The sequence below is a fragment of the Haliotis rufescens genome, unplaced genomic scaffold, assembly GCF_023055435.1.
Source record: "Haliotis rufescens isolate VD_foot unplaced genomic scaffold, xgHalRufe1.0.p SCAF_1, whole genome shotgun sequence".
Lineage (NCBI taxonomy): Eukaryota > Metazoa > Mollusca > Gastropoda > Lepetellida > Haliotidae > Haliotis > Haliotis rufescens.
Window position 1 is genome coordinate 86,866,077 of NW_025963779.1, and position 13,991 is coordinate 86,880,067.

A 13,991-nucleotide genomic window follows, 5' to 3' on the forward strand; every position below is an offset into this window, starting at 1 on the left:
GCGGCAAAATCCTATGTGAACAGTTCGGCAGATCGCTATGCTATCCCGTTACTTATGGGATAGCAAGTTATTAGCTTAAGAGATGTTTCAGTATTTATTGTGAGATCCAACGTGATGTTCATAAATAATCAGACAATAATCTTATATAAAAATCACATTTTTATTGGAACATAAGCAATTCATATGGTAGGATTTGTGTACATAGTAACAATAATTATAATTGTTCATTCTTTCAACATAACATTGAATGACAAATATTCATGAACTAGTCATACATTTACTTTAAGCATATCTCAAATATACCTCAAAGGTCGTCATATAAATCATATGTAAATTATATTTGCCGTTGAACCACATATTTGTATTAGTTCTTTATCAGCATATAAATGATGTGCAATACATCAATGCACAACTAATCATGTCAATATATCTAATTCACTTACATATTCAACAATGACTGTGATATTATGCATGACAATATTCATGCAAGTACACTATTTACATACTATTTTCCACTTCCTACTCATAAATGGTAAATTTCAATTATGATATTATTTGACATAATAAATAAAGTTTGTACAAGTGAGCTCGATGTGAAATCACGGACCTGTTTTTATGGTGTAAAAAGTACTGTAATCACCACTGATCAACGTTAGCATTCTCCTGATTGGTCAAAACGTATCATGTGCCCTTTAAATACAATATTGTTCGTTGAAAAAAAATTGGTAATTTACTAATAGGAATTTGATTGGACAGGCCGAAATGAGTTCTTGGAACAGTTATCACGTGACCATGACAAGTGGCAATTGCGTCAATAACATCGTCTGAATGTCTATACAATGGTGATTACGTAGTAACAATAGGTAACAGGTAAAGAAAACAATAGATTAGATTAAAGTAAAGTAAACACTTCCGATAGCATTGGTTGATTTTAATTAGCTTTGCCAGGTGTTTGATTGGCATATGCAATAAACAAGAAGTTGCTATCCATAAAGTTGTACCTTATTTTAGCTTAGCTAAGTGAGCTATCGTCAACTTGGTCTTGACATGATGGGTACTTAAAGTAACATTTCAATGCTGTAAGTGTATAGAATGAATTACATGGTATATAGTGCAAATATATACACAATATAAACATACAAATTAATATAATAATGTGAAGTGTTTAATCATAAATAATGCACTGTCAAAGCATCAAAAGCTGATCGCAGATTTTTACTGCGCATTATGCTCGAAACACCGTATGCATTCGATAATAAAGATTCGTTTTGCCTCAGTAGAATTTGGGTAGACGAGGTAACTCTGGTCAGCTGACAAGTGATTCAGATAAAATTGTATGCTTATAGTAGTGCTTATCACTTAATCTGATCTATCAATTCCGTTGTAGCAAGTATTTCTCCACGCAGCCCACCTTAATTCGCTGAGCAGAGTTGTGTCCCTTACCTGCGCCAGGACTTAATCTGATCTATCAATTCCGTTGTAGCAAGTATTTCTCCACGCAGCCCGCCTTAATTCGCTGAGCAGAGTTGTGTCCCTTACCTGGGCCAGAACCTGTTACACCCAAATCACTCACAAAGACCCGGACGTTTTAAGATTGGATGCTGTTGTCAGACATTTATAAACAACTTACTCCTGGAGATTGAAACAATTCGCATCTCAGGAAGTGACCATCCATGTTTTCTCTAAACAGTCTTCACCTTTTGATAAATGGTATGATTGCAGTCATGTTTTACTCAGGAATCAACAGGAACAGTTTCAATAAACCAATGTACAAGTAAATAAATAAATATTTTAGAAACGAAGCCACGCCTTCCTAAGCGGACTACTTTCATCATGAGATAATCGGGCATAGTTCCATGTTAGCGTTATTTGTGAAAATGCTCAGTGCATCAAGTCCTACCCCGCCCACCGCCTCATCTTTCAAATCAATGAGCGGTTCTGGTTTCAAGCTTCGCACTCTATAGTTCTGTGCATGGCCACAATCGCAATGCAACAACTTCACAGAAACACAAACTGTGCGAGGCCTTATCGGCCATTGTCACTCGACATTCCTGCCCCATAAAAGCACTGAGGGTGCCACCCTTTCCATTGAACCCCGAATACCATCAAATTATTCACTCTGAGACTCATTTGCTCATTCCTGCATCCCGAATATTACTTAACACAAATCTTAAAAGCTAAGGACCTGATTTAAAGTTAAATTACAGAAAATATATCGAAATAATAACTTCTATAAGGGATGTTTTACGTGCAAGATTCGGTTTGTTTAAGTGTTGAATCTGCGTACCAAAAACGACTATATTTTGCTGAGTCATGAATATCTCCTAAATAGATTCCCGCGTACCAAATAAGGTTGCCGGCCTCAGCACTGTATGACGTCACAGACCCCCACCCCCTGGCCCTAGGCAGTTCGACAGATTGGCTTTTCGATTCATATCCCATTGAACCGAAAAAAAACATTCTTTAAATATCTCCCGTGGAAAAGAGTTATTGTTGTTTGTGCTGGTTTACGAATATCAAAGATACATTCAATAGTCTCTTGCATAAACGCTAGCTACCACCACCAAAGCATAGCGATGTTTTATGTGACTTCTGTGTTTGCATGGCACGAGTTCCGTCAACCGGCCTACCAGATCAATGCTTCATTGGCCAGGGCACCAGCTTCATTAAAACATACAGAACCTACAACTGAAATCCATTGCGTCCTTAACGCTTTATCTATTTTCTGCACTGAAAGTTTATAGCATCTGTGTAAAACATTGATTCCAATCACCATCGAACTGTGGTGTGGTAATAAATACAATGTTCATGAGCAGCATTTCCATGATGTAGTGCCGGGATATCTATCAAGGGGCTCGATACAGAAGTTCGTGCCTGACAGAAATGTGTAGAAAGAAAGCAGATGTTTTTAAAGGTTTGACAGTTTTGTAGTAGGGATGGATGGAGGCTAGTTGGATTTACAATAATCGTAATTATTATAACATATTCCATTTTGCGTTTGTAATGATTGAGAAAGAAACTAGACAGCAATGATACAGGTACATGCTCTGTCATCGTAAAAACAGCATCTATGAGGACAACAACGTGATGGGGTTACATTGTCAGTATGCAGTCCCAATATGGTTGAGATCAAATTCGCCCTGCATGGTAGGAAATGGCATGATCACAGTGAGTGAGTGAGTGAGGTTTTACGCCGCTTTTAGCAATATTCCAGCAATATCACGACGGGGGACACCAGAAATGGGCTTCACACATTGTACCCATGTCGGGAATCGAACCCGGGTCTTCGGCGTGACGAGCCAACGCTTTAACCACTAGGCTACCCGACCGCCCCCATGATCACAGTCAATGTTGCGCGTTTTCTTTCATTGGGAAGACACGACATCTTTTCTTCGGAGTTTGTCAGACGTTTATCTTCTTCAATGAATACCTACATTAAGTCACGGCTGTTTGCAAGAGGTCCTGTTCTAATCTGACGATCAAGTTGGCCGCAGATGTGTTCAACACGTCAGGAGAGGGAGCTGGCCAAGACAAAACGTTCATATTAGTAACCTACAGGGAGAGACGGATGTGGCTTGGGTTGTCCTTCATTGGGAAGACACGACATCTTGCGGAGTTTGTCAGACGTTTATCTTCTTCAATGAATACCTACATTAAGTCACGGCTGTTTGCAAGAGGTCCTGTTCTAACCTGACGATCAAGTTGGCCGCAGATGTGTTCAAAAGGTCAGGAAGGGGAGCTGGCCAAGACAAAACGTTCATATTAGTAACCTACAGGGAGAGACGGATGTGGCTTGGGTTGTCCTGATGAAACAAGATCCGTGATCTCGTGAAGGAAGGGACGAACTATTGGGCGCAATACCTGTTCGATGTTACGTTGTACTGTGAGATTAGTGCTCAACAACAAGTTCCGTCCTTCCGTGACCACAGATTCAGGCAAAAATCATTACGCTGCCACCTCCAAATGGTAAATTCTTACGCACGATACACACGTACTCTGTCATCTGATTGGAAGAGGTGATTCCCTTCAGTTCCTGTTCTGCCATCGTTGTAGTGTGCGCTTCCACCTGTGGCTTTGACGTAGATGTTGACGTAGATGTTGACGTATGAACGCGATACCTTGGAAAGGTCAACCATGGGACTTTGCCATTATTTCGGGTGGGACATTGGTGGTTTACGCAGTTGTTATCAATATCTCACCACATGACGATGGAAAGGCGAGAAAATTGGCATCAAACCCTGTACTCGTGTGTGTGGATTCGAACCCGGACCTTTAACTTGTCAAGCGATCACAAGAACACCCCATGGTGCCTTGTCGAGTTTAGCCAGGAAATATAAAGTGTGCAGTATTGGTACTACCAGTGTAATATATACTAAAATAAATACCGCAATAGTCACGTACTATTTACAAATACAACATTGTTAATAATCAATATTGTCCCGAATAAGATTTTATTGATGTACCACTGTTTAACATAAATCCCGTTTTGTGTTAATGAACGCGTCACAAACATCGATTGAGATAATGGTATTGCGATGTTTTTTCTTTAGGTACGAGTCTATAGATGAGACCCCGTCGAAATACATAAAACTAGCAGGTGCCCTATAAATGACAGCGTGAGAAAGTCTATAAATTGATCTTTATTACTGCAACAACACAATAGAAGAAAATACAAACATGACAAAACGAATTAACGGCCTTCAATCATGTTAAGTTTGCAACTTCAAAGACGCGTTGAGAGTTGAAGACCTCATATTTACAGATCAACTGTAGGCGGTAAGATTCGCCCGTGTTTGTCGTTACGAAGCTATCAACGGGATGGACTGACGAATCCAGTCGCCCAGAGTTCGGTCAGCGCTCAGCATATACGTTCACTCGACTGCATGTTTTTATATACACAGGCTTAATGTTGGCGAGCATGTAGTGTCCACGCTGAGACCGACTTTTGAAACTTTTGATATTATTGTTTGAACGTTATTAATCGTAACAATTTTAAATTAACAGTCAATTTTAGAGTTCGTAGCATTTGAGTCACGATTCTAAGATGTTGGCTATAGTTGTATTGGTTTTGGTTTTGGCACCATGCGAGGGGATAGAGAATGCCTGGTTTTCTGTGTACGGGGAGCCGGATTATGCTCGTCCTGTGTCCCAGGGCACCGACTGGGGTGAGAAGACGAGGTTGGGGTGCTCTCGCATGTGCGGTCGAAACACCGGGTGTTCGGCGTTTCAGTTCAAGATGACGAACGCCCGACTCGGAAGTTGTGTGGTGTTCGAAACTCTGACACTCAGGAAGAACATGGTGTCGAGTCCGGGAACTCAGTACTATGAGAAGGTATGTATATGCCCACAGATATATGTCATGTCGGTCTATAGTCGATCTGTTTGTATTGTGGATGCGAGAAACGAACAATAGATCATCTTTGAATGTCTCTAAAATACTGCATGGAATATTATTGAGTGAAGAAGATTCGGGAATCCTTTAGATCCGATTCTAGGCCCAAGCATACTTCACATTTCGTTAAACATATTTTATTTTATATAACTATCTATGCAATATTTCGTCCCCAGCGCACATAAATACTATATGACCTCAATTGGAATGTTAAATCTACGACAGTTATAATTTATAATGTTTTGTGCCTAGTGTAAATATGATGTTACTTTTCCGTCTGTTTAAAAAACAATTATATGATGTCTGCCTTCTTATTTATTTCTTAATGCTGGAGTGGAGTAGCCTATATTGTGGTTTAAGCTTTCACACCAGGTGTTTGCGAAAAGGGTAAGTATGCCCTGCGCTATCGACAGTACCCGCCACTCACACAATTTGCATAATTTGCTGCAAACACGTTACATGTGTATACTTTTAAGCATCCTGGTCAAGTGTAGATGGTCCACAAGTTACCTGTTATTCGCTAAGCATTTCAAGGAAGCCGTAGATAAGTATTTGTGTATGGGATTTTGTGGAGGAAAGAGTGAAATGTAGTAAAGGAAACCATGAAATGCTGTGAAGGAAACCATGAAATGCTATGAAGGAAACCACGAAATAATGTGAAGGAAACCATGAAATGCTATGAAGGAAACCATGAAATACTGTGAATGAAACCATGAAATGCTATGAAGGAAATCATGAAATGCTATGAAGGAAACCATGAAAAGCTGTGAAGGAAACCATAAAATGTAGTAAAGGAAACCATGAAATGCTGTGAAGGAAATCATGAAATGCTATGAAGGAAACCACGAAATACTGTGAAGGAAACCATGAAATGCTGTGATGGAAACCATGAAATGCTATGAAGGAAACCACGAAATAATGTGAAGGAAACCATGAAATGCTATGAAGGAAACCATGAAATACTGTGAAGGAAACCATGAAATGCTATGAAGGAAATCATGAAATGCTATGAAGGAAACCATGAAATGCTGTGAAGGAAACCATAAAATGTAGTAAAGGAAACCATGAAATGCTATGAAGGAAATCATGAAATGCTATGAAGGAAATCATGAAATGCTATGAAGGAAACCACGAAATACTGTGAAGGAAAGCATTTAATGCTATGAAGGAAATCATGAAATGCTGTGAAGGAAACCATGAAATGCTATGAAGGAAATCATGAAATGCTGTGAAGGAAATCATGAAATGCTGTGAAGGAAATCATGAAATGCTATGAAGGAAACCATGAAATACTGTGAAGGAAACCATGTAATGCTATGAAGGAAATCATGAAATGCTATGAAGGAAACCATGAAACGCTGTGAAGGAAATCATGAAATGCTGTGAAGGAAATCATGGACTGCAATGAAGGAAACCATGAAATGCTATGAAGGAAACCATGAAATACTGTGAAGGAAATCATGAAATGCTGTGAAGAAAATCATGAAATGCTATGAAGGAAATCATGAAATGCTGGGAAGGAAAGCATGAAATGCTATGAAGGAAACCATGAAATGCTGTGAAGGAAATCATGGATTGCTATGAAGGAAATCGTGGAATGTTGTAAAGGAAATCATGAAATGATATGAAGGCATTAATTGATCCAGGCAAAGTCAATGAAGACAAAAGAATTCAAGTACCATCAATTCTATTTCGAAGAAGGGAAAGTGCAACACAGTGATTAAAGAGGAATCTTGCTTGTTATAGTCAGTTCTTGTAATCTCTTGACAAATTATAATTAATTGTTTCAAATTGTGTGTCAACAAATACACATCCGCCTCCGTAAATATAACATAGAAGGCGCTGTGTTTAGCTACCCACGTTAATTGAAATACAAGTCATCAATGTGCTGTTTCCACAATCAATACGGGGGCGGTCGGGTAGCCTAGTGGTTAAAGCGTTGGCTCGTCACGCCGAAGACCCGGGTTCGATTCCCGACATGGGTACAATGTGTGAAGCCCATTTCTGGTGTCCCCCGCCGTGATATTGCTGGAATATTGCTAAAAGCGGCGTAAAACCATACTCACTCACTCACTCACTCACAATCAATACGCCACAAGTTGCCTCCAGCAAAAACAGTGTAGTCTCGTTAAAAAACGCGTGTGCCATCATCCGAAATAGGGGAGATTTGACAAAGCTACATCCAATATAAGTGTTTAATTAACGCTAATATATAGCAAGAAATAACAAACTGTCTTTTGGATTCCTATGCACGAGTAAACTGTAAACTAAGCACTCGTGAACACATAAAGATTGGCTGCAAATCATATGGCACTATATGACAAAAGGACCTTTTCACTCATGTTTCTATTCCTATGCGTTTTCTGAACTCGAAGTGAACAGCAACGGGTCTGAAACTTATACTTTCTTAAACATTGCATGGCAAAGATATTATCGTGCGTAAATATCAAATGCTCGCATAATGACATTTTTATTCCTAATATATGATATTTGCCATTAATAATCTCTATTTATTGTAGGCTGTTTATGGGGCCCAGGTACGCTATATGCTGCAAGAGAGTGAATGGAAATGGAAATATATTCAGATAATCGTGTACAGATTTATGGTTTATTGAGAACTAGGTCCATCTGGACAAAGCTGTTTCACAGCAAATGGTTTCCGAACCAGCTGTTGTTTATTTTCTTTATAAATCAGCTGGTAACAGAATAGACAGCAATCATACTCATGGCATATTTGTGAGTGAGCGCAGATTGCTTTTTTTGCAGATGATGGTGTCTTACCTATAAATACCGTTATGAATTTATAAAGAAAATTACATTTATTAGAATTATTCTGTGATAAATGGGTCAATCTAATATTATTGTTTTAGTAATGGTAGATATTTGAAGAATTCTAAGAAATGGTATTGCAAGGGTATATAGATATGTCAGTCATTACATAATACATGTGTAAGTATTTAGGTGTCATAATCCCTTCCAGGGTTATTTCGTCCAAAGCTTTGTGAGTCCAAGGCGTTACAAGTTCGAAAGGCATGCTTTCCAGTTCTTAAATTGCTTTAACTGTGATGCAAAATGAATATATTCCTCAAGCTTCTTCTTCAAATATTAGCAGCAGAGCCTCTGAACTTGTTCACAGCAGACGGAATTCAAACTTAAAGTATCGTTTTGATTAGTTTGTGTCACTGGATTTTCTGGGTTATCGATCACTGGAGTGTCTGGTTTGTTTACAGGCCGCAATCGCTTAGCAAGAGTCCTGGACCCACTTGCACAAAGCAATCTTAGCCCTAAGATGATTGTAACTCCCATACATTAAAATAGGCTTACAATGGTCTTATCGCTAAGATCACTTAGCAAGAGTCCTGGTGGGCGGCGTCAGGCAATACCTGCTTACTTTGTTATACACATTGTGTGAATGGCGCATGCTACCTACCGGTCGGGCAGGACATGTTTACCCTTTACCTGGTGCCATCATTGGTGTCAACTCTCAGTGGTCCATTCATATATATTTCACAACTACTTTGCCCATTACGCTCTAAGACTGGAAAATGAAATAAAAAAGGCTCAATTAAACAGACAGTACCTAGCCGCAGTATTTCTGGACTTCAGCAAAGCCTTCGACATGGTATGGCATGACGGACTCCTCACAAAACTAGCACAAAATGGAATAGAAGGGAACATGGCAAACTTCTTAGACAGCTTCCTGCAAGAATGGTCGCTATCAGTTAAAATAGGGAACAATCAATGTGATCCTATGTCATTGGACAATGGTACACCACAAGGCAGCATTATAAGCCCAACCCTGTTGAACATCATGATCAATGATCTTTTTGATCATGTCAACTCTCCTACCCAAACTTCTAAATTCGCTGATGGCGGAGCAATATGGGTAAAACACAGAGATATTTCACAAATCCGAAAAAAACTCCAGTCAGCCCTGGACGGGGTAGATCTAGTGTGCAATAAATGGGGGTTTTCCCTTTCAAGTGAAAAAACTGTTGGAGTTCTATTCAAACGCCGGGGGAAAGATGCTATGATACCCCGTGTCTCCATAAAAGGCAAACTAAGAAGAGAGCAGGCAATAATTATCGATCTGGGGACGAACATCAAACCCTTTGGTTAATAAGATATGGCAAGACAAAATCACTCGAGACGAAGCCCTAGCTCGGAAAAATCTGGGATATTAGTACGTGAATTCATCCGAAGTCACAATTGTGATGACATTCAGCCTCCAGAAAGTCACTACAAAGGTTACACCCTCCCTGGACTTTAAAAACTGACAAAGTTGCCACTGCTTTAACATCAGAAGTCACTAAAAAAGAAAACCAAACCCCACTACGATCAGTAGCTATCACTAAAACTACCTGGGACAGCTGGGCCCATATTTACACTGACGGATCCAAGAATCCTATCAACAACAGTGCTGCTTACGGGATCCATATCCACAGCTCCAAACCCCAAGCACATTCGGTTCGCCTGCCTGATGGTCAGTTAGTATTCACTGCTGAATTGGAGGCAATTCTTCATGCGCTCAAACTCATACCGGAACTTCCGGAAGCAAAGGCAGTCGCCCTATCAGACTCGCTAAGTGCACTTCAAGCCATCAGCGACAGAAACTCAAACTCCAGGCCAAACACAGTCAACAATATTCTATGTGAATTTACAAAACTATCGGACCAAGGGCAACAGGTGGAGCTGCGTTGGATCCCCTCTCACATAGGTAGTCATGGAAATGAAAAAGCAGACACACTGGCGAAGCTAGCTCTAGACAAAGCGGGGATACAGCCTATTCCCTTTAGTAAACTAGAGATAAAAAACAAAATCAAATCCTCTATAGCCCAAAGATGGCAAGCCCAATGGGAAGCAAGTAAGATCGACAGATGGCTATACGAAATTCAACCCAAGATCCAACAAAAGCCAAACTCATACTCAAATGAAAGGAAAATTAAAGTTGCCATCTCACGCCTCAGACTCACAAAAAGTACTATGACAAGGTTTGTTCATCTTGCAATCAGGCTGAATCAATTGCTAACGTGTTACTAGAAAGTCAAGACCATGCCCCAGCCCGGGCTAGGTTAAAACAAGAATTGCAGTTAGATCCGCTATCTGCCATACATCTCCTGAAGCCAAACTAACTCTATTTCTGAGAGTAAGGCAGCTACTCGAACGTATATAAACAGAGCAGCCAGGGATAAAAATGAAATTATATCAATATACGAAAATAGAAATCATATCAATACTGAAACAAAATGTGTAATCTGTTTTCGGAGATTCCATAATTTGCATAAAAAAGTGATCGTTGTACTACGCCGCACCCGGCACAACGACTTAACGGTGTGGTCGAGCAAGTTCTCCCACTGATCATGGCATTGTGAGATTTAACGGTAAAATCGTGCAAACTCGGAACAAAGCATTGTCCTACATACTGGTTGTCAGTCTATTCGAACACACCCTCCTGCGGTTGGTCAGTTCATAACCAATACAAAGAAATAAAAATAATTTAACATCACCCCAGTGACAAAGAAATTACTGTCTGGATGTGATGACATGGGGGGGTATTATAATCAATTTATCACGGTCTATTGGAACGTATTGTATTCAGGATCAACACCACCATCGAAATTGTATTGTGCAGAACGATTGCACTGCTGAGAAGGACACGACCAATAACGTGTCCCAACTTCAAACAAAACTTTATTGTGGTTCTGTGGTGATTCTGTAGGAAGCTACGCGAGGTTCTGATTGTCTAAAGGGTATAGATCTCTGTGTTGTTGATAAAGGTCTTTGCTTCTAACAGTCTTTATCCAGACAACATAAAACACTCCACATTATTCAACACCCGACTCACGACACAACAAAGCCTTGCGTAGCTCCATACGAACAGAACAATGCGAGATGAACAGTTAAAACATCCTTACATATTAGGACACAAAGGCCATTGTTCCAAGAGAAGTTGTAGGTACTCTTAGCAATAATTGTTTCAAGTTTATTTACTTAAGGATCAACACTTACGACAGATAATTAAAGTTTTTCAACAAACATGAATAAATGTAAGCAAAGAGTTCAAACGTACTTACATACACTGCTGTCGCACAACGTTTGGCTTTAGTGTAACTTTTTTTGCGGTTGAACGCTATTAAAGGAAGCTATCGAGCAAAACCCAAAGGTTGGAAGACTTAAAGCAACATGTGACCTTAACACGCCACAGTGAAATTTTGTTTTCAACACACGACACCAGTGTTATAAATACATGTTAAGACCTTTGTGTAGATGAATCAATTGACTCTAAAACTACAACGATAATATTAGAGTAGTACATTGTACTATAGACCTCCTCTGGCCTCATCAGTACCATGAACAATGATTGGATGATAAGTTGAATTAAGCAGCGTTTGGGAAAAACACTCGATCGCTACTTTTAATGCTGGTGTTTCTCCAGAACCGAGCACTTAACAATTTACCTCTATACATTAGGGATTTTCGTGGATTGGAATTATGGCCTGGAATTCAAGTGGCGTTATTTTATTAATGGAGGGCGTTATCGGGTCGTATACGGCTGCAATAGTTATGAACGGTGGTACCCTACATGAATGTATTGTCGTTCCTGCTGCAGCGACACTTCCAACTACAGCGTTACCCACATTCTCGATTATCCAGTGTATTAAATCTCTATTTTGACGAGTACCCTGGGCCCATTCGGAGTCAAATTACATGACTCATTAGGGAGACAATTCTCTGTTCAGAGTGATGGAGGTGGTGACAGGGAGGACATTAAACCCTGGATTATCGAGCATGCACTGACTCAGAGTGAGTGAGTATAGTTTTACGCCGCTTTAGCAATATTCCAGCAATATCACGGCGGGGGACACCAGAAATGGGCTTCACACATTGTACCCATGTCGGGAATCGAACCCGGGTCTTCGCCGTGACGAGCGAACGCTTTAACCACTAGGTTACCCGACCGCCCCGCACTGACTCTGCCCCGCACTGAATACCCTGGGCCCATTCGGAGTCAAATTACATAAGGGAGACAATTCTCCGTTCAGAGTGATGGAGGTGGTGACAGGGTTGTTATCCTAATTGGGAGGATATATAAACCCTGGATTGTCGAGGATGCACTGACTCAGAAGGACAACCAAAAGCTGTTTATTTCGTTCCAGAGGACATGTGAAGTGGACATGCCTATAGACGCCACAGTGATGCACTTCTCAAACTACCATACAGCTATGTTCAGTGGGCCGAAGGTCAGAGTCTACAAGTTTAACATAGTGGGTACCACGATCACTTCCGTTGCTCGGGTTGGTGACTACTCCACCACTGACTTATACCCAGGCTATACAAACTCAGTGGACGCAGCATTTGAGTTCATAGGAACCAACCCTACAAAAACTATACTCCTGAAAGGTAGGTCTGACGTGTTTGTTAACATGCTGAAACATAGATGTGATTTTTAATATGCTAAACTGCTGGAAAATACAATGTGAACGTGGGTTTAGATTCCGTAATCAAAACGCCTTAACGGTTTAAATGTGTTTAGAATTGTATTTAAAATTATAACTTTTAAGGATATAATTTAAATTAATTATATTTGAAAAAGCGATCTGACAATGATCATTTCTTTCATGACTTTTACTTTATTTCATTGGCCTATGATTGAATTTCAAGGATCTTAACTGAAGTACTGTTCAAAGAGCCATTAAACCGAATTCACTTATTAGCTCATAATAGCGTACATGCTGGTTAATTAACAATTATTGTCGTGGCTCTGTATGTGTGTAAAAATCCAAATCACTTTTAGTGCTAAGACCATGCTGCAGGTAGTGTCCGATTTTAAGTTCTTTGCAGGCTGAAATGTTGAAATTATCTATATTTCGCTGAATGGTAGGACTGTCCAAGATTCTGAAATTTAGATATGAATATGACTGATTGTCTTCAGAATAATTTGGTCATGATAATTCATTTGTGGGACCCTCCCTTGCAGGTACAAAGGAATCTTGCTTCCAGAGAGCTACGAGCGGAGCCTTCACTTTCAGCGCATGTGCAGACACTCACTACTTCAGCACCTTCTTTGCCAGCAGTGGTTTGTCCCGCGTGGACTCGATCGCCGTAGACAGCACCACCTCCCCCGACCTGCACGTCACGGCTAGCGGCATCGTATACCATCTTCGTTATTCCAGCAGCTCGGGGAAGTTTGAGATAATACAAAACCATGACATGCTGCTGCAGACCGCAGGTAACCCATGGAGCGGAGCCTTTAAAGGTGCCACAGCCATGTTCAGACTGACCTACAAACGTTTTTACCTCTTTGAAGGTTCAAAATATGTCAAGTATGACACTGTCTCGAAACAGTTCGTTGGAAATCCATCAATCATATGTAGCGACTGAAGCAGACGCTTGGACTTTCCTGACCCACGTACGTTTATGTATGAACACACAATGCCACTTTAGAAAGTGGTCAAATTTAACAAATGTTATTTTGGGGATAACACTTTCTCAGTAAAGTAGAGATTATCGCACTTTTTGGGTTGAGTCCCGTCGGGGATTCGAACCCACACTGCCATAAGGTGACATCTAATCGCCAGCACACAATGGGAGCCGTGTC

General features: G+C 40.2%; 1 protein-coding gene across 1 annotated transcript; it reads left to right on the forward strand.

The window, feature by feature from the left end:
• Positions 1-4,780: 4,780 nt before the first annotated feature.
• On the forward strand, positions 4,781-13,865 carry LOC124147043. The gene is made up of 3 exons (XM_046517644.2): positions 4,781-5,332; positions 12,550-12,793; positions 13,371-13,865. The coding sequence occupies exons 1-3, from the start codon at positions 5,045-5,047 to the stop codon at positions 13,772-13,774; spliced, it is 936 nt and encodes a 311-aa protein (XP_046373600.2). The 5' UTR covers positions 4,781-5,044; the 3' UTR covers positions 13,775-13,865.
• Positions 13,866-13,991: the final 126 nt, after the last annotated feature.